Source organism: Embiotoca jacksoni, unplaced genomic scaffold (genome assembly GCF_022577435.1).
Source record: "Embiotoca jacksoni isolate LCO1_2020_lvr unplaced genomic scaffold, fEmbJac1.0.p SCAF_6, whole genome shotgun sequence".
Taxonomy (NCBI): domain Eukaryota; kingdom Metazoa; phylum Chordata; class Actinopteri; family Embiotocidae; genus Embiotoca; species Embiotoca jacksoni.
Window position 1 is genome coordinate 16,967,186 of NW_027185414.1, and position 22,649 is coordinate 16,989,834.

At 39.6% G+C, this 22,649-nt stretch overlaps 1 protein-coding gene across 3 annotated transcripts in view; it reads right to left on the reverse strand.

The window, feature by feature from the left end:
• Nucleotides 1-22,649, reverse strand: part of syt7b (synaptotagmin VIIb) — a 99,059-nt gene extending 76,410 nt beyond the window's left edge. Inside the window, exon 1 of one of the 3 annotated variants that reach the window (XM_069174302.1) lies at nucleotides 22,059-22,649. In XM_069174302.1, coding sequence (XP_069030403.1) covers nucleotides 22,059-22,107 — 49 coding nt within the window. In that variant the 5' untranslated portion in view covers nucleotides 22,108-22,649. The remainder of the gene's footprint in view (nucleotides 1-22,058) is intronic. The other 2 variants (XM_069174303.1, XM_069174304.1) reach the window with 2 other exon arrangements.

The following is a 22,649-nucleotide window of genomic DNA, read 5'->3' on the forward strand; positions in this document are numbered from 1 at the left end:
AAAATAAAAATAAAAACGTTAAAGATCTGAGAGGGTTCAGGGTGAGATATGCCTAATGCTACTGCCAACCTAATGTATTTTTAGAAATCAGTAGGTGTTTCCAGTACAGGTGGTTTACTGCAACTGTTGACAGTCTTGGAAACTTCACAGACTACACAAGATGTCAGATGGGGTGCACTGACTTCATTTTTGGAAATCTAAATTCCGTGAAGATGCCTTTTTCATGGCCTCAGTCCACCCATCTTGCCTTTTCTTGCCCTCTCTCCTTCTCTCCTCCCAGCCAGCTGGCTTTCTTCACTCCTCTTAGTCATATGTTGGATTATTGTTGCCAGATACATGCCCCCTGAATTTGTGAGCCTTATTGAGTCACTTAATCTTGGCTAATCCCTAAAGAAGCTTGAACAGTTTAAGTGACATTACTCAGAGTTAAAGCCGTTTTCTTTCTTTCTTTTTTTTTTCTTTCTAAATAAGGATGAAATTTAACACAGTATTTACTTGATCCTGAGTTGGGGAGTGTTCTTAAAGGCTGGATGATAGCGTTATGTTTAATCGATCAGTATTAAACTATGTTAGAAGGTCTTGAATTTGAAGTAGTATTTTTTTTATCACACACACCAACACTATCATGCTGTATCTACACCAGCCTGTTCTAAGATCTTATCTTAACTTCATCTCTGAATCCACTGGCATGTTTACTATTTTGTCTGCCTGCAGAACACTGAGATCGGTCATCAGTACTATTTCTCATTAACTGATTATTTGTGAAGTACAGTCCAGTTGTTGCTATGCCTCCCAAGACTTCCCCGGTTGAATGGCATTACTAGTATACAATGATAGTGGCAGATTCACCACTAGAAACAGTAAGTACTTGATTTCACACATAGGAGGCCTCTCACTTTCAGCTGTGATGACTAAAATGACAACTGGCAGATGTGTAATCAGCAGCATATAGCAAGACCATTTAGCTAACAATGTAGCTCCATGAGTCGTTTGAATATGCTGTGTCAGACTGAATCTGTATTTTTTTGAGGTGACTCGTTTTAAGTAACAATTTTCTTCATCGGAAAGCACATTTTGTGTTAAAATCTTTCTTTTATATTTTTCAACGGTGGATTTAATCATACTTATGTGTTTTTTTCAAGTAAAAATCTATAAATAAACTGTCTAATACTGTTTCAATATTTTTATACTCTGTATAACATCAATGGAATGAGTGCAAACAGCATAAAGCATTCTCTGTTTTTGAAACCTGTGATTTATCTTTTAACCTTGTGCATTGAAGCAGATATTCATTTCATCTCTAGATGCTTTAATAGAGACCCAATTATTAATTGAATGCTGTAGTTTAGGAGAAATTGGTTACCAGGGTGGTTACCTCTAATTAATCAGGTTGACAGCATGTCATTTTTCCAACCAACCATGAGTATTATGTCTGATCCTGTTTTTTCTGTGGAATTAACAGATATTTTTCAAGCGTGGAAATATTTTAAATTTTATTTCACTTTATTAATCCCCGAGGGGAAATTTCTTCGCTACGGCAGGGGGGCTCTCAGGGGGGAGCCGCTGCAACAGGCTGCCACTAGCGCAGCGCCAGGTAACCTGACCTGAGGTGCATGTTTTTGGATGATGGGAGGAAGCCAGAGAACCCGGAGAGAACCCACGGAAGCACATGCAAACTCCGCACAGAAAGGCCCAGGACCGGATTCGAACCCAGAACCTTTTTGCTGTGAGGCGACAATGCTAACCACTGCACCACCGTGCCACCCTATATATTTGAATAAATAACTTCCTGTCCTGTTGATAAATATGATCTTCTACACTGTACACACTCGAAGACATCTCGGGCTTTGCTGTAGTAAAGCGCAACAAGCTGTCCATGAAGATTGTTTTACACATAACAGCTGATTATTCAAACAATACAGAACTGTATGAGCACCATTAATTTTTGTGATTATTCATGTTTAAACTGTAAGGGGTTTTCATGTTCCTCTCATGTTTGTAAGGGCTTCCTCTGGCATCCTCCACGTTAGCTCTGTACCAACTTCAACACGTACTTGTCAATTATCCAAATGCCAACCACAAACACCAGCTGTTCCTGTTTAAATTTAGAAAATCTCATCCACTTCTGTCTGCATTATATCGTTTCTTGGTAAAACAGCTATTACACATATCTGTAGCACTTTTTTTTTTTTTTTTATGAAGGATCTTTTAAATGACGAAAGCACAAGAGAAGCCAATGTGTCTTGCAATGAGATCATTTTAACTTTAAAGAAGGTGATTTCACTGACTGGTCTGACACACCTGCTGATCTGTGTGCGAGTCACTTGGAGAACTGGAAATAGCACAAATTGCAAATACAGTAGCTGTGAATATGAGTGTAAATGTGTTTGTTAGTGCGAGCCCTGTGGTCATATTGGCTGCCTGTCTACGATGTTTTAATACCTTTAGCCCAGTGCAGAGAGGGACAGACTCCAGCATGGATTCTAATTACCTGGTATTGAAAAGAGATGAAAGGGTGGTTGGGTGGATCTTGAACAGAGGAAGAGCATTAGTGAACTGGCGCCTGTGGGTTAAACTATTCACCAAATCTTATATCACATTTAAGCACTCTACACGTGATCAGCAGTGGGAATCCATTGCAACAGCATGATATATTGTTTTTTTCTACAGAAAGAGACACTGACAGCAGTACCTTGGTAGCTGCATGTCATGCCAATTTTATACTTTGATCATTTTTGACTTGGAAATTGTTTTTTGGTGACCATTTGACCAATAAGTTGGCAGACACACAAAAAAAACCCCTTTCTGGTTCATCAAAAATAGATCTCTTCCACTGTGTAAAATGATCCTCCTCATCATCAGGATAGCTTTGTCTTCAAATATAAATAAGTAAGGAAAATATGTGTTGCCACACATAACCAACAATTCCTAAAGAATAAACAAACAAAATATGTTGTTTTCCCATTGAGGGCCACACGCAAGCATTTTCTCATCCGACAGCCCGATTGGCAAGAGAATATAACTTGTCAACACCCTCCAAAGCTGCCACAAATTACTGTTGACAAACTGATGTTTTTTATGTTGTGAAAACACTATGTTATTGTTTGGTTAGGCTTAGCTTCAAAAATGGCTTATAGGTTCCGGGAAAGTTTATGGCTTGGGTTAAATAAACAGTTAGTTATCACTACTCTGTTGGGTACTGACCTATCCTTTGCTCCTGTCATAATTACTACGGCCACTGGAGGGCTTTATTTCTTCAACTTAAACATCAAGTATGTCTTTTCAGGGCAATAGTTAAAACAATGTATTCTGTCCTTCTTGGGAACCTTATGGACAAAAGAGGTTTCACATAACCAAACCCTTCTTCACTTTTCTTTTCTTTTTGTGTTTTCTTCTGCGTTGAATTAAAATACATAACTCAAACTATCGCAAAGCTTTAATTTCCGTTCATTTTAAGCTTCCCTGCACTTAACAATAACTGGCACTACACTTTGCATTTACACAGTGCTCTACATTCAATAGAAATCATACTGCTGATCATGTGGGGAAAGAAATCGCACTATATATACAGTACATATATACTGTATATTACATTGTGAAGTACTGTACTACACAAGGTGTGGCTACAGTTACTCTTTAAAATCTAGTTAATGTTAGCAGCTGAACCAAACATAACTTTCTGTGTACTAATGTGTGGTTTATGTTGACACTTACTGTTTATAAATGAGTGTTTTATCAAAATGCCTCATTAGGTCATGTCACATAAATTAAACATTGTTACAACAAGAAATTTACCTCCAGCTGTGGTTTGGAATCTGCTGTAGGCTACTTGAGTGTTTGGCGATGTGAGAAATCATTTCCTCATTTACGATTGCAGACTACAATTTTCTAGAAGTTGTGGGAACTTCCTTGTGCATGAATTTTACACATAGAAGCCAGACACTGATAATGGCTGAATGTAAAAAAAAATATTGTAGTGGGTATTCTGGACAAAAATGAGAATTGCTGTTGTGCATCAACTGAATGCAGACAGCAGCCTGATTGACTGGGGTGGTGACTGGTCCATTGTGTGGAGAGATCTGCAGGCAAACTGGTTACCCAGAGGATATCAGGCTGTACAGAGAGCCAGACAGACACACTGATGCTGAAACAAGACTCTCATTCCTCATCTCCTTGCCCAGCCACCCTGACCTCATCTGTTGCAGAAGTGTAATTATAAAATGTTGTATGTGTCATGGTGATGGCTGTTTTTTGTGGAGAATAGCAGGAGTGGGCTTCCACTTATATCATCCGGATTCTGTTCTGTTTCTTAGTTAGGGAGGTAAGTAATTGTAATTTTTTTCTTTGATATTATTCGGTAATTAATTTGCTGCATTATAGCTTCTTTTGTACCAAGCTGATACAGAATATAAAAAAATTAGAAGGTGAAAAATAAGATTATTTTACTGAACGAAAGTTACTTAATGAAGAAAAAAAGAGGAAAACTATATGTTAACGGTTTAAGTTGGTTTATAACATAAAGCCTTTTAGAAATTTTTTATATTAAGACACTATTATGGTACAAAGCAAGAGCAGTGTTTTATCCTGGTTCATGAGTATTCGCTTCAGTAAAATTACAGCCCTCTAACACCCTGTAAATAATTAGTCATTATTAATGGTAGACGGTTTAAATATTGGAATCAAACTGGAATCCTTTGTCATGATTAATTCAATGCACTGTCTAATATGTCATATCTAATTCATAAGTGAAGTCCAGCTCTTCTCACTAAGCTCTACTTTGCAACAGCCAGGGGGTACGACAGCAGTAACCTAATGCACCTTGCGTTAAATGCATGAAAAGGCTAGATAGGATTTTCTGTGTTCTTTAGAGCTGCATGGGGGTGAGTCAGTGAGGATTCAAGTACAGAATTATCTGTATTCAGTCGCCTAATAGCAGTCACATTGAACATAGAGGAGCATACATTAGATTGATTAAATATATAACCTCCATTATGAGTTCACTGAGACAAAGAAGCAAAACCAGTGTGTGCTGGAAAAAAAAGAAAAGATTCTACATAAATCACTCAGGTGATTGCCTCACATAAATTTTAGATGGGAAGTGAAAGGTAGTCCAATAGTTGAGTGAAAATCACAGACCGATATTCATCATCATATCATTGTTTAAGCTTATCACCTTAAAAGCTCTGGACGGAGTCCACCAGGGAGAATTTTAATTTACGGAAACATATTTTGTGAAATATTTAATACTTTTCTTCTGGTTCAGCCCTCAAACTAATTTCTGGTAAATTACAAGTGAATATCAACTGTTTACTGGGAGATCACCACAACAAGGCATAAAATGACTCAACTTTCCACATTAATACATTTCTGTCTCAGTAGTATCTGTGCAGTGCTTTGGAATGCAATAAGCCTTCAAAATCATGTATGTAAAACCCCAACCTCCCTGACTCACTTTATTGTCTCACTATACTTGAATAACACACCAACGCACCCTTTGCCTCTTTAACACAGAGCTGTTTTGTAGGCTATGCATGAATATACTGAGATCAGATCCTCCTTCAGAATAAATGCATTTGTATCTCATATCTAAATACAGTTGAGTGCCTACAATTAGAAAGTTCTGCTGAAGAGTGAAAGCTATTAATGGATGTTTCTCCAGTTAAGTCATGCAACTTTTATTTACTTGTTTGAATACTTCTCTGTAGCATTATAAATAAATATATTTTGTGTACTAAGTTTGTTTATGTCTGTATTGTTACACGTGTGTGCCTGTGGATGTGGATAATTACTCAGACATAAAAGGTGACTCACCCCAGAGCCGCAAGAGATAGTGAAAAATAAAGGGAGAGCGAGTAAAGAGAGGCGACAGCGGGATGGGGTGGAAAAATTTGAGGGAAGGGAATATAAATGATGACCTAGAAGTAGTTGCAAAATGAGAATGTCAACGTGTAATCTTTAAAAGTTTGAAACGTCTAACAAATCTTACTGTTGGCTGAGTAGAGGCTCAGTGAAGCTGTAAATTGCAAAACTAATATAAATATCGTAGCTTATTTAGTTGTATTTACATAGTATGCATGAATGTAGCTACTTTTAAAAATGCAGTTAACAAGGCTACCAACTATACTGAGTTAAATATAAACATTATGTAAATAAATTAAATATAATAAAGATACCATATGACATTTATCTAAGAAAGTAAAATCATCAGAGCACATTATCTTCACTTCTGCACATTTTGCTACCTCACAAGATTTTTTTTGTTTGTTTGTTTGTTTATAGCATACATTCCTACCAGTGGTGTCACACTATTTCACTGATCTACAGGTAGCACATAAAGAGAGGCAGAAATGCATCATCAAAGACTGCTAAAAAGCAGAGGAGGAGAACATAAGTCATAGAATACAATAGAATTGAAAAAGACTTGACTCGACTTGAGCTGCAAATTTGAGGACTTAAGACTTGCTTGACTTACATTGATGAAAGACTTGACTTTGACTTGGTATTCATGACTTGATACATAATTTAGACTTGAAACAGATGACTGGAAAGGACTTATTTTTTATCAAATATTCGCATTTTTCTATAGGGAAGTTTCATACTGTTTCTAGTGCAATGCCCAGAAACTTGGCAACCTAGGATGTGCAGACAAGTGAAGGCAAATGCACCAGGCAGCTGTCATAGAGAGAGGTTTAGTCCAAAAATAAAACTGAAAAATCCCATAGATGCTGATAAAACTATATAGTGAGAAAACAGACTGGTCTAGCAATACTATGATGATTCACTATATCACTATCCACATTTAACATTCACAGGTACCAGTAATCCTCTGGGATACACATGTACTTGTTCAAACGTAATACGGGGAGCTATCACAAAGTACTTGGAGACAGTTGTTTCAAATGGAGAACCAGAACTGGGACAACAGCTGGGATGTGAGGCTTCAGCTGGGCACAAGCACATTTAGACATCAATAGTTTTGGTAAAATATCCAGACATATATTGTAATTATGGTTGCAAATTTGCATGGAGAACTGTTTAGCTTGGTGGGGATCACTGCTTTCAGAGTGTCTTTCTCGTATTACGAATACAGTAAACTTGTTTGTACTAACCATGTTTATATTTTTTAATAAAGTAATTAAAGACCACACCTTTTCTCCACAATAACATGTCAAAGATACTAAACATATGTATATCTAATTAATGAGTATCTGCTTAACAGCCTCGTGGCATCATTCACCCTCTACCCTGTCCTCCTACAGCCTATTAAATCTACCAGAACTGTAACATGTTAAACATGCAAAGCTCATTAGGTCATGCAAAATTGATTGTAGCACGTTCATAACAATTTGCAATTAATGTGACAAGCACTGTATGTCTATGAAAAATAAAACAGCTGTTGATGTAGAGGGGACTGCGGCAGTAACGGCTGAAGCATTACATTTCTGCAAGTTTATATTGTGCTTGTCCAACAGGTGTTTAAAACAACATTAGTGCCTTTCGCCTTGCTGGCAGATTTTGTTGCACTGAGAGATAACAAGCATTATCGTCTTCGACTGGAGTGACATGAAACCTAAAGTCACGGTGTCCTCGCTCTGCAGTCAAACTGAGAGGAGCTCGGCTCCAAAAATCACCACTTACAACATCAAGTCAGCATTGAGTAAAGGAAAATGAAGTTCAGTCTAATGGAAAACCTATTAGTACCATGGACACTGTCATAGACTCTTTTAAATTCAAGCTTAATATTCATAAATACGGGAGCCTCTTTTGATCACTGGGTCGGACAGTAAATACATGCTAGCTTTTACCAATATGTAATGCTAACTTCTGATTTTTTTCCTCATCTGTTAACTGTGGAAAAAACATTGTTTGTCCACCTACCAACTGCTGTCCATCTAGTTCTAACGCTAATCTAACAAACCCCTGAATACAGGTATATTGCACCTGCATGTCCTCTATCCACTGCAGAGAGGGCAAATATAACTGAGCTTCTGTAATATACTTCTCTGCCCATTTACTAATGTCCAGTATGCTGTGAGGAAACTAAAGCAACATGTCAAGTGTCTGAGTGTTGAAACCAAATGGGATGATAAATGAACATGAAACTCAGGTGAATCAAAGCTTCTGGATGGATGATGTAAACTGTTGTAACTTGTTTTGGGGCGTAGACGGCAGAAGAGAAAGAATTGCTGATTACTGAAGGCTATACGAGTCTTTTTCCCTTTTGTCTGGCACCCAGTTTATATTCTCCTCTTTATCACATCTTCTAGATTTCTACCATATTACAAACACACACACAACACCTCTGTTCCTGTTACACAAGCCCATGAGCAAACATCCAGAGACACAATTTCCCTGTCACACTCTCTCGTTTGCTATTTTTTGCGATTCATCTGTGCCTCTGTGTGTGTGATTTGTGCTCCTGTGATCCATGCAGTACACTACTGTTTTATGATTCAGTGCCACAATGCAATCTAGGACTACATCACAAGGAGCAGACACCGAAAACACTCTGGCATACAGAGTAGAGATATTGCAACTTGATTTTTTTTTTTTTTGGCTCGCATAATCTTAAGAGGACAGTTGACAAGCTGTAGTCTTAAGATGTCATCTGAATTGATCTGCATAATATACATCTTACATAGACATGACTTCAAATACAACCTGGTGCATTTTTTTCAGAGGACATTCAGGATTTGTTTTTTATTCCCTGCTTATCCAACTTGGGAAAAAGCCACATGGCCTCTTCATGGTTCCTCTAAATTATTCAAAGCATTTATTTATAAATAAACACTGACTGGCCGTGTAACCAGCTGTCTAGTTTTCTCTCCTGTCCTGCAAATATGTAACGAGTCAATGTAACCAGATAAACAGCCAGAAAACCAAACCAGTCTCAGAACTTCTCTCTTTATGTCCTGTTCACTGTACCTCACCATCAATCTGTCTATGGCTCTTTACTTCCTTTTCCAATGCTATTCTCACACATTTTAAGCCAACCATGGACAGCTTTGAACAACTGTATAAACCTTCATGGTCTTCAGTTGATGAATCCGACGGGCTTTTTGTGAACACCTGAGGTTTACATTGGTGGTTTTGAGTGGAAGATTCTCACAACTATTGGACTGACAAGCCTTTAGATTTGGTGTAGAGATTTTCATCCCCACTGAGCGAATCAGAATCTTAACTCTCATCAAACATGATAATCAGGTCAAAATCTGTTTGTTTAATAATGTGATTAATGACCAAATACAAAACTAATGATATTTCCATAAGCTTCAGATGTATTTTAGCAAATGTTGCATGGCAACACTCAAGATCTTTACTCTCTGAGGATTTTTGTGAGATTAATTTACATTTGAATATATTTTTTTCAAGTTGTTGCTTTTTTCGCTTTTCTCAGGAGAATTGTTTTCACATGGAAGAAGCTGAACGGACAACATTTCATTCCTCCTAATGACAGTGACCTTTTAATTGTTTGTGTTTCTAGCCACCCTGTGTTATGTGACAGTGATCTCAAGGACAACGTATTGACGAGCATCCCCGACGGTGAATATTATTAATAATTACATGCTAATCATCATAATTTTAGCACTGTTATTGTGAGCATGATTGACACGGCAGTGTGGTGTTTAGCACTACCACCTCACAGGCTACAGGGAGGGCATGCAAACATGAAAACGCTGAGGATTTAATATAACAATCCAAAGACATGCGTGTGAATTTGATTGAAGTAAATTGGCCAAAGGTGTGTCTGTCTTCCTGTGTTTGCCCTGTGATGGACTGGCAGCCTGCCCAGGGAGTATCCTGCCTTTGCCCCAGGTCAGCTGGTATAGGCTTCACTGGCTTAAGTAAAGCCCCACAAATCCACTTGCATATCTTCAGACTCTGTGTAGATATCTGATAACAAGAATATGACTGTTAACTATTGGTGGTCTTATTTTTTTTTCTATATTTTCATCCTTTAGATAAATGGGGATATATCAACTCCTCTATTTCTTCAATGCATCTTTTCTTACTCTTAAAACCACCTCCGCTTTGCCTACTCTTGTGTCAATAAAGATCCTCAGTGCAGCACCATTGTTGTTCTCCATTATCCTCTTGTCCCTCCCTCTCCATTCTTGGCCACTTTCCATCACTATAATTTAAGCATTTTAAATGTATGATGATTTTAGACACAGAGGGAAAATAAAAACAGGCCATTACAAGCAGAGGGAAGGAAACTGAAGGGGATAGGCAACCGAAGTGAAGCTGGAGCAGGAGAACATCAGCTTGACATTGATACAAACATTGATGCGGACGTTGTCACACATCATCGCAAACACAGGCATGTGCATATGCATGAGAAAACACCCTCATTTACAAAGGGACGGGACCGACCATTATGTTAACCCGTAAACAAGCAGACACACACACACACACACACACACACACACACACACACACACACACACACACACACACACACACACACACACACACACATATTCCTCCATCTCATTCCCCTGGGGAGAAGACGCTGTATAAATATCTGATAACAAGAATATGGCAATTACAATCATCAGTAGCAGTGTGCAGGTGGTGGGTGTTTCATTGTAATGGAAAATATGGACGGCTTGTTTTGGGCAATGGTACGGGTCTTGCCAGCCTTTTAAAAGCACTTTATATTTTATTTGTGCTTTTATACTTTAATGTTTATGGAGAGTGAGCAGATTACTGATGAGCAGAGGGAAGAGAGAGTACATATTTGTAGTCAATAGTAGCCCAGGGAAAACGCTGGTATTGCACAACTAAAGCATTTATCAAAGGGAAAAAGTAATGTGCTTTTAGGAGGAAAACGTACAAGAAAACTGGAGAGATGGGAAAACATAAAGATAAATACATCTCAAAGTAACCTGCATGCTCAGAATTCTCAGCAAATTATTCACTGCCTGTGCAACAGCCTGTCTAGTCTGTTCTTTAGGAGCGAGGCTGAGTCACCTCCGTGCCCTCAGTGCCTTAAGAGAAGAGCGCTGCTGCACAGCTTCAGCTGCTGCTCAACTGCCTTGAGACGGACACGGCGGCAGCACCGTGACCGGGTGCAAGCCACCTCATGCGGCAATGTAGACCACTGCTTTCAACAGTGGGAGAAACAGAAATCGAGATCCTCCGAGTAGAGTGAAACTGGCAGCTGAAGGTTGACCGGGGGGAAACAGCTCACTAAAATAATAGCTTCACCGCTGAGTATAAATTGTCAGTGTGCTTTTATGAGACAGCAGGAGAGGAAGAATTTTGCATTCTTCAGCCACTTCAGCTAGTAGGAAGAGTCAAAGAAGTAAACATGTTAGCTTCAATTAAGCTGAAACAATTAATCAGAAATTAATCCGCAACAATTTTGATAATTATTTTATTATTTAGGTCACTTATTAAGCAATGAAACTAAGAGTCAGCAGTTATGCTGGTGAATCTGTTAGGCTATACGTCGACACAGCGGTGCTTCGGGATAAATACTAAATTTAACATGTTCACAATAACAATTTCAACATACTGATGGTAAGCAGGTATTGTGTATTATTTATCATGTTCATCATATCAGCATCCAACCATACAGATACCAACCAATAGACCAACGTTTCCATTCCTACAGCCATTGTGTTAGTGTGGCTAAAAATCTCAAATATTCTCTGATTCCAGCTTCTCAGATGTGAATTATTGCTGTTTTCTTTATTTTATATCATTTACATGGAAAGTCTTTGTTTTTTGGACTGTTGTTTGAACAAAACAAGAAATCTGTTGAAGGGCATTTGCCACTATTTTCTGCATTTTAATTTGAATTGCTTTATCAACAAAAACAAAAAAATCAATAAATTGATATGGAAACCAATTGGTAGTTGCAGCCTTAAGGATTATAAACATACTGTACGATGTATTTTCAAAATTAGTCTGGATGACATTGAGTGAGATTTTATTGACTGCTGCAGCTCGAAGTCAAATCAGCAAACTATGGAGAGTAATTTAGATGATGGCGTGCCTCAGTTTCACTCTCATCAGTCTCATACTGTACAGCTAATCAAGCGTGATCTGTATTTCACCCTGGATTTACCAGAAACTGGTTCTGGTGAATAATGTAAAATAAAATTTGACAGGGTTCCCAGAAGTGCTGCCCTGAAGAAGACCTTTGACAGCCCAGTGATTTATCCAGTCAGGTGCAAGAAAGGTAAAACGCTGATGTTTCACCTGAGGAGAGCACTTGTCAGTCATTTACTGAACATTCAACCTGAAAAACCTTTAAAAACAAATACCTACTGAGTCTCATCAGAACACGAGTAAAGGTTTGAAAGGAGAGTAAAACATGGCAATTTGTGGGAGAGTGCCTTATACCCAGCGTTGTGGTCAGAGAATGTTGATCAAAGTGAGGTTCAGCTGTACATGGTCCCCACCTCCTGACTACTACAGGCTCCCAGGACTCCCAGGGCTTCACATGCTACCTGGACACCAGCTGACGCCTGCTCTACCCCAGGGCGATACTTAGGATGTCTGATGTGCATCAGAAAAAGTATAAATCTAATTAACTGTGAACTAAACATTCACGCTACTTTTTATAGTCCCTGAGAGCCTCTTTGCATTAGCTTATTTAATCATATTGCCTCTCTACTCCCTATAATGAATAATTTACCTGTCCAACATAAATGTTTTTGCTGGGAACTGATATCCAAAAGTGGATCAAATGAAAGTGTCGTATATTATACAGGCATCGGGGTTTGTTAGTATTCAACAACATTATCGTAACATTTGACTCCTGGGGGGTGGATAGAGAGCGTTAGTGGAGGAAGACGAGGGTGCGTACAGTAACAAAAAATTAAAAAGGAGAGGAAACAGAACAAAATAAGAAGGAGGAAATGAAGGGCCAGGGGTGTGACAGTGACAGCAAAGCAGCCTTTGAGATCATCGACGCTCCCTAATCAAGACTTTTACAAGTCGAAGACTGTGTTTGTATGTGTCTGTGCATGTACATGCTGAAACTGTTCTGTCAGTACTGTATTGGCAGGAAGATCCTGTCTGTGTGCTCTGTCTCACCATCTGTTCCTGGCTAGACTGCTGATATCTCTTCTTATAATATCCTGTTCGCCTCTCAGTCTAGGTGGGTTGCACGCGTCTTGTATTTAGATTATTTCCTATCCTTTGTCATCCACCCACCTGTTCATCCATCCATCCATTCCTCCATTTGTCCATCCATACCTCCATCCTGCCACTCGTCCATACGTCCATCCATCCATCCATCCGTCCATCCATTCGTCCGTCCATCCATCCCTCCACTCGTCTGTCCATCCATCCATCCCTCCACTCATCCATCCATCTCTCCACTTGTCCATCCATCCCTCCACTCGTCCATCCATCTCTCCACTCGTCCATCCATCCCTCCACTCGTCCATCCATCTCTCCACTTGTCCATCCATCCCTCCACTCGTCCATCCATCTCTCCACTCATCCATCCATCCCTCCACTCGTCCATCCATCTCTCCACTCGTCCATCCATCTCTCCACTCGTCCATCCATCTCTCCACTCGTCCATCCATCTCGCCACTCGTCCATCCATCTCTCCACTCATCCATCCATCCCTTCACTCGTCCATCCATCCCTCCACTCGTTCATCCATCTCTCCACTCGTCCATCCATCTCTCCAGTTGTCCATCCATCCCTCCACTCATCCATCCATCCCTCCACTCATCCATCCATCCCTCCACTCATCCATCCATCTCTCCACTTGTCCATCCATCTCTCCACTCATCCATCCATCCCTCCACTCATCCATCCATCCATCCATCCATCCATCCATCCATCCATCCATCCATCCATCCATCCTTCCACTCGTCCGTCCATTCGTCCAGCCATCCATCCTTCCTTCCTTCCCTCACTCCCTCCATCCATCATTACAGCCATCCAAACATTCAGCCAGCCATCAATCCTCCACTTAAACAATTCATTTTTCTATCCTGCTTAATAACACAAATAGAGCTAAGTTACACGTTTACTATTGATGCGACAGAGCTCCCTCTCTCAAGCCTCCATTCTGGGCAGGGGAACAAACCACAAATAGTCCTCTGCCTTACTCATCCTGAGTGCCTTTTAGAGTCACACAAGGCCACTGGGTTGAGTCAGGAGTCCAAACAATATGTCCTTTCCTATGTAGCCACTGAAATAAAGTAACCACAACTTTAACATTTGTTGTTGCAGAAAGCAAAAAGCATGGCCTTATCATGGCCTTATCCAAGAGGCCTCACTGCTCATGAAGCTGTTAGAAAAGCATGATACCTCTGGTGCTCCAACAAACGACTGGCAGTATTTGCAAGTCACGTATTTGTCACAGCACAGGTGATTCTTACTGATTTGGGCAACTGTTCTCAACTGGTGGTGGTGTGGGGGGGGGGGGGGGATTTGAAGGTGATAACCTAAACCTACATACATCACGGCCTCAATACATTTATTTTCTCTCAACTGCTCTTCTTTCATCTTTCGCAGGAGAAACTTGCCTCTCAAGAGGAAGGACAAGTTTAGTTTTTTCAGCAACTTTCCTAAACAACATGCTTGCATGCATGTGACAAAGCTCTCTAGCTGCCACAATAATTATGATGGAGGAAGTCAGAGGAAATTGTCCAGCCAAGCAGAAGTGAGGGTGAATCCAGCCTGACTCTGTCTGACTATATCACAGAGCTTCCTTCTTTCCTGTGATTACAGTTTGGAAACCCTCTTAATATTAAGGTTTGCTCAGCCACGCTGAAGGGTGGACCAATCAGCAACTGGGGGTGTGGTTAAATATGATGACATTGAAGCTGAAATTCTTCTTGTGTGACAAGAGTATAATTTTGGCACACAACATGCAGTACATGGTAGTTTATGCAGATTGATTAAAGGCTGCTCCAATAGTTTTTAAATTACCCTGAGATCTACGCCCATTAGGAACCAGCTGCTGAAATAAACCCTAATGGAGCATAACCGGATTCAGGTATTCATGCTGTGGATTTGGGTTTGGTAAAACCAAGCTGGGATGGATGGATGGATCAAGAAAACACTTGTTTGTTTCCCACAAAAGCACAAAAGTCTTGGAGAGAGACCTGAGAGATGATGTGAGCTGCCAGGGGAGACAAAGACAGAAATAATTTTGTGTTTAGTTAAGCCAGAAAAAAAGGTGTGTCCATGTGAAATTTTAAAGGTTTACATCACACCCACAAGTCCTTGCTCAAATAAATCTGTCAACTATGTTTATGCTATATGCAGAGACATCGTTCTGTCTCACCCCATGAGTCTTACTGAGACATCACACTGTTCAGACTTCAAGAGATTATAGAATTTAAGAGATGCTTAAATATAGTTATTGTTGTCAGCGTTTTGCCAAATAAAGGAGCTTGGACAGCATCTTTATCCAAATCTGTAAACATAAATCAGCATAAAAAAAAAAATGCACAATCAGATTCCTGATTCTCCCTTTTCCTTCCTCTGTCTTCCTCTTCTTTACCATCTCTGTGTACAGTGTCTGGAGACTAGTGTTGCTTCAATGAGTTCACTGATGAAAAGGCATCGTGTATGTCTTGTTCCGTCTTTTGCTTCATCTTTGGAAGTCCTCACTACTGGGAGGCATAACATAGATATTCTCTCAAAATCTACACTACCTCTCTCCCTCACTCTGCCTCTGTCTCCAATTATCTATTTCTGTCTTCGCCAACATCCCCCTATATCTGCCAGTAACATTTTCAACCCACACTGCTGGTACAGTGGTACGCTACTCTTCTTGATGCAACCGCAACCGCGTTCCAAAATCTTCACCGCCATCAATAATTGTGAGGTATAAAGTAAAACCCAGACGAGATGGTAAACAGGGTCAAGTGAGAGGAGAGACAGCAGCACGGCAAATGCAGAGTAAAATTAGGATGCTGTCTTCAGCACGAACATGCTGTTGTAACAGAGTTATATAAGAGCAAAGGCATGACAAACCACAAACCAGATCTAATGTATGTATGAACACAATACACAGGGTTCATTTTAACCACATACCATAGAATATTAATGCTATTTAGTATTTTTTAGAGTTTGTTGGCAGCTACACTTAGACGATGTCCAACAACTTGTGGTACAGGCCTGCCCACTTCTGGTATAAATACAAATACCGATATTTTGTGGCATAAATAGAAACAAATAAACCGTAAGAGTAGTTTTGTGCTACGCTCCTAGTTTAGAAAAGTAAATGGTCTTCCAAAAACAACACGTCACCTCACATCTTGATGATCGTTTTCATGGTTTTATTTACAACTAGTGGACAGAAAAACCTGCTGACATGTTTCAGCGTGAAGGCTTCATCAGAGAAAAATCCTTGTTTCTGTTGATTCCTTTATTTCCATCTGTAAACCATGAGGGAAATGTATGTGACAGTTGAATGAAAATGAATAATTTCTTCCTTCAGCCCTGCTCACCACACACACCCACACACACACACACACACACACACACACACACACACACACACACACACACACACACACACACACACACACACACACATCTCTGTCCCTCTCTGTGACACATTGTGTATTTTTACTGGCCTCCTCCTGTCTGACTTTTCAATTCAGTCATCATTTTGATGGGATCTTCTATCATATTCCTCCTTGGTTATAAATATGTGCGCAGCTAAGTAGAACAGAGCAATATTTCCCCTTTCATGTGCTCACCGTCTGGTCTCTCGAGTCTGTAAATCTAAGTGGCTTGCTTCCCAATACTGTGCCTCAGTGTTAAATAGGGAATAAAAATACCTTTGTTTCAAATTCTATTAATTACTCCTCTGTCTCTCTCTTCTTTCGCAGTTTCTCTCAAACCTCTAATAAGATTCAAGCCCATTAGTTTTGAACCATTATATTAATATTGAGCAGTTATCTCTGACCGCTCACGTGCCAAATTAATAATTAGTCTCTTTCGCACTTTGCTTTGAGGCCTACTTGATACCTGACATTTACACCCGGCATGTTGTCAAGTGAGATTACAACAACACTGCGAAAAGAGCTCGACAAACCAATGACAGAATACCACAACACCACAAAATGTATCTCTGCTTATATGCTCCACAATGCAATCAATCCACCACAAATTTTACAAGATGCAGAAATGACTGTAGTCTCGCCAAAAATAGATGATTAGATGATTTACTATTGTCACTGAATCAAAATTTAAACCCATTTTCTGACATCAACACAAAGGTCCAGAAGATTTTTGGATGAAAGTAATTATGTATCTCATCTGGCCTGGGAACACTCGGGATCACACAGGAGGAGCTGGAAAATGTTGCTGGGAAGAGGAAGGTTTGGGCTGACTTGGTCCACCCGCTGCCTCCACGACACGACCCCGGGGTAAGAAAATGGAAAACTGTTGCAGTATTGAGATTCCTATAGAATCCAAATCATTACATCATGAGAGGCAGCCAACAGCTACATTAACCTTGTTTTACTTACATGGCAGCTCCAAATCCTTTACCGTCCGAGTGGCAGCCAACAGTGACGTCACGCATTGGTTTATGAACTGCTGTTCTGAAGTCTCGAGATTGAATTTTTGGCATCTCCATCTTGCTAGTTAGGAGCAATTTGGAGCCAGAAATGACTATATTTGGATGCCTACCCATCTATTGCGGAATCTGGATTACTTTCAGATGGACTGCCAGAAAAATAATAAAGAGGAGGGACTTTAGCAAACGCAAAATTTTTTTTATTGATTTATTATTTCATGAGAACTTGAATGCGAGTCAAGTTAGCCGGAGCTTTTTTGAAGTCAGCCTCTAGCGGCCATTGGTGGTATTGCACTTTATGGCACTTCTGTGCCAGCCTCACTTTTCAGACCCTGAAGCGACCTCCACTTTTATATGCAGTCTATGATCATATCCCGATGAAATTAAAGGATTTCAGTGCAAAAGTTTTCATAATATTACAGTTATTAACAATTATTGGTGGTATTGCACTTTATGGCACTTCTGTGCCAGCCTCACTTTTCAGACCCTGAAGCGACCTCCACTTTTATATGCAGTCTATGATCATATCCCGATGAAATTAAAGGATTTCAGTGCAAAAGTTTTCATAATATTACAGTTATTAACAATTATTAACTATCAAATATTTGCAAAATTGACAGAATAAAGTCAGTCAAGTTAGCCAGAGCTTTTTTGAAGTCAACCTCTAGCAGCCATCAGTGGTATTGCGCTTTATGGCACTTCCGTGCCGGCCTCACTTTTCAGACCCTGAAGCTACCTCCACTTATATATGCAGTCTATGATCATATCCCAATGAAATTAAAGGATTGCAATGCAAAAGTTTTCATAATATTACAGTTTATTAACAATTATTAACTATCAAATATTTGCAAAATTGACAGAATATGCCCCATACTACTAAAGCTACAGGTACAAGGTAAACGGATAGGTACAGATAAAGATTGAAGCTAAATCCTGCAACAACCTAGGAAGGAAAGCGCTTAATAGATTGTTCTTCCAGTGGTGGAAAGGCATTTATGACCCTTATTTAAGTAAAATATAGTAATACGATGAAGTACAAATATTCCATTAATCAAATTATAATGAAAACCTTGTGTGAATATACATAGATTTTATCAGCAAACCTGGTCTACTAAATCAGTAGAAAATCAATCACATGATAAAAATCGTAATACATTAAAAGTAAAGCTTCTTCAGAATGAACCCACAAATAAAACCACCACTTCCTGTTTTCAGATTAAAAGGACAGCCCACCAAAAATAAAAGTAGAAAACTCTATTTCACCATCTCAATCATCTGAACACACGCAAACATTTCCTCTTTCTACCAGCCTCCATTCAAATTAATGGAAATTTGCACTGAAAGTCACATGATTCTGTTTGTATTATTATTATTCATATTGTTATATGAACTGTTGGTCAAACCAAACAAGACATCTGAAGTCTTTGACAATTTATTGACTAAACATTTGCTCAACTAATTGAGAAAAGCATTGGCGGTCATTGCCATAACTAACGACTTCATATACTCCTGGGTAAATTAATGTGACACCATAAATCACATTCTATAAATTCATCATATGAAAAAGTTAATCGTCAGAGTGACTAATAACTAACTTATAAACACAATGGTATTGAAAGGTACAATATTACCCTTTTAGTATGAAGTGGCTTAATGCTAAAATACTCAAGTACTCAAAAACATGTTTCATTGAAGTCTTGTAGTCAAACATCAAACAATTTGTTATTTAAAAATGAAAATGTTTGTCAGTTGTAGCCCTATACTGATGTTCTCTTCTTTGGCTGTGGCATAATGGTGTCAGTCACCGCTCCATGTCCCATAGATAAGGGCCCAAGCCGATTATCTTGATGAACAAACATTAAGCATTAAGGAAAACTTGATTTTAAGGTGTCTTAAAACATCCAATTCAGTAGTGCTCAGGCATATTGATTAATTTTATTGCACATTTATCACTTCACAGTAAAGTATAGATATTGAGGGAGATTAAAGTGCAGCTCATTTGTAGTTTCTGAGCCAACAGGTGGAAAAAAAAGATTTTACCCACTATATACAATGAACACTAACACAACAATCTGCCTGTAAACTATATTCTCAGGTATTCTGGGGTATCACATCAAGTTTAATTGACATCTTCCTGCTCAACTTACATCACAGCTCACAAGAGGACTAATGATCACTGAGATGGTTTTACACTTGTGGCTTTGTGAACCTACAGATTCGTAATATTCTCATAGGCTCTGGATAAACGACAACGCTTTAGAGAATGAACACTTTCCTAAAATTGATGTTGAAATAGATTGTCTCTGTCCGGTCTAATGCAACATGACAATTAAAGCTGCAGGCTGGGCTATAACTTCTTGGTAATAAGTCTGAGCTATTGATCTGATTCATTTTGACAGAGTAGATGGTCTATATGCATAAAACACCAGCTGTTTAAGCACAGTTTAAGTACTGAATAGATGAGCTAACATTACAGGACTTCAGATATCTTTAATATGTCGTCTTTGACAAGTACATACAAGTAAAACCAGTTTGTTCTTTGTTTATAATTTTCTCGTTATGTGTTGTCATGAAGTCAGTTTGATGGAAAATTTGTGTGTACTTTCAAATGAAGTTTGACAGATTATGGCAAGGTCTTATTTGGTAAGTTTTATTCATAACCATACATAAAAACAACTCAAATTCAACAGCAAATTAATTAATAGTGTGAGTTTTTTATCCGTTATATTGAACTCATGAATTGTATTAAGATTTATGTGAGTTTTCTATTACTTAATTGCATTACTATTATTATTATCATTATATCAATAGTAGTGTTACTGTTAGTAAATAACAGTATTTTCAATAAATAAATACATTTAACCTTCATTAGTACATTTTGACCTGAACCACTGTCTCTCTCAGTCCCTCTCACTTTCAGATATACAGACATTAAAACAGACTCACACACACACTGTCTGTCTCACACACACACGCACGCACGCACACACGCATGCACGCACACACACACACACAGTCATGTCTCCATTACTTCAAAGGACATTACACTGACTTACATTCACTTCCTGGAGACTAAAGCTAATCCTAAACATAACTGCGGCTCACCGAACTCCAACCTAAACTTAAGCCAAGTTTTTCTACTAAGGTGTTATGATTTACATTGTGAGGACTTGTTTTTTGTCCACAAAAAGGAGAACGTTCCCCCACATTACAACTGTGTAAGCAGATATATGACCCCACAACATGAGTAGTACAAGAACACACGCACGCACCTGTCATGTTATCATGAAATCACTTCTAGTTGCAGATGGTGACTCATCTTTTGTCCTTAGTGAAATCATATCTGGCAGTGAAGTCGTGAGACATTTCAGATGAGGGACGTTGCAGTGTGCCACTGTGCAGGGCACCACTCACCACATGGGGAACTCCTCACTAAACAGCATGCTTTATAGCTGCTGAAAACAAAGATATTTAGCCTCCCATAAAGCCTGACAGTTGCACATAAAAAATGAAATGCTTTATTCCCTTGCCAGCAATATCACATCATTATCAGCATGCTGCTCAGATGTTAAGGAAAAAAAATAGTTTATAGAGAGATTCCTAACATTTACAGTACTCCTAGTATCTTAACTAAAAATGGACTTCTGGCCAGAACTGTACTGCTGACGTCTCACTTATTTCATATTTGTCATACTTTTACAGTAGAGTATTGGAGCATTACACAGGGTGGACAGCGCAGATGACGGTCATACATGCACTGCATGTCATTCATTAAAATTATGCTTAACTTAGTCATTGTGGGTGTGGTGGACACGAGACAAGTCATTGGTGTTCATTTAACAATGCATAATAAGACACAGGCTGCGTCATGTCGACAGACATTCAGAGGCAAATCTCCTTCAGCATCAGGTGTTAGTCAGTGACCTCGACCTCAGTTCAAAGACGGTCAGAAAATCCCTCTTACAGATGCAACAGAAGCTAATTATTCCATCGTTACTTATAATGATGGAAGGGTTTGTGTCATTACACGCCGTCTGCTCTCTTAATTCTCCCCTCCGACCACAGCGGAGAGCACACATCCGTGGCGTCTCAATTACAGACAACAATACAAACACATGCGCCTCGGAGCTACACAAACACGGCAGGCTCCTCATCAATATGACCTTGTGCATTTATGCTCAGGTCACCTCGTGCGAAAACGACCGTGGATGCGACCATCCACAGTGGATCCAAGCCGAGCACAACAAGTGCTCAAGTGGCTGGCTCGCAGACAGTCACTATGTTGCCACCTTGGTTGTACGCAACACTCCTTCTCGCTGCCATGCGAGGCTTTTCAGCGCGTTTTGGTGAAAGACAGACAAGCAGTAAGAGGAGAACCATCAAAGCAGTTACCATTAGCTTGTAGGAATGACCCCCAGCATCATTACTTGACATCAACATGACACACTCAAGGGCATCTGGCAACCAACGCGAGAGCTTTCAACTATGCAGAGCCTGGATTAAAATTATCCACCGATGGCTGCTGAAATCTTTTGCTCACCTTTGCTGTTATCTTCTTCTCTGTTGAGATGCATGACTCTTCTTACCATGTACTCATTTAGGCTGTCTTGTTCTTGTGGCAAAGCTGTGCGCTTTTCCAAAGAGTTCTCAAGATAAACTCTTATTCCAAAATTGTGGTCCTTTGCCCGCTTAATGTCTTGTTCGGCTGGCACGCATAGACGCGCCTGCACTTGTGCGTCCTCCTCCCCTTGTTGTGCTTGAGCAGGTAGTCTAGGTGATGTGTTTTGCCTCTCTCACTTTCTCCTCTGTCAGTCCGTATTTTCGAACCCCAGAGTCTCACAAAGATTCGGTCGCAGCAAAGGTTTTAGGGAGGAGACGGCAGGCAGACGGGCGGGGTGACGTGAAGTAAGTCGGTAGGAGGTCGTCTACCCAGAGCGGAGACAAGGAATCCGTGCGCCCTCGGTGCTATTGGCCATTTCATCAGAGGTCTTCATCGCTGTACACCGAGGCTTTCACTTCGAAATACACAAGGAGCAGCCCACGGTGGTATTTCAATCGAAATAAACTCCTGTCGATGGATAATTTGTATTTTTATACGGACCAGTATCGCTCATATTCTCAAAAGAAAACA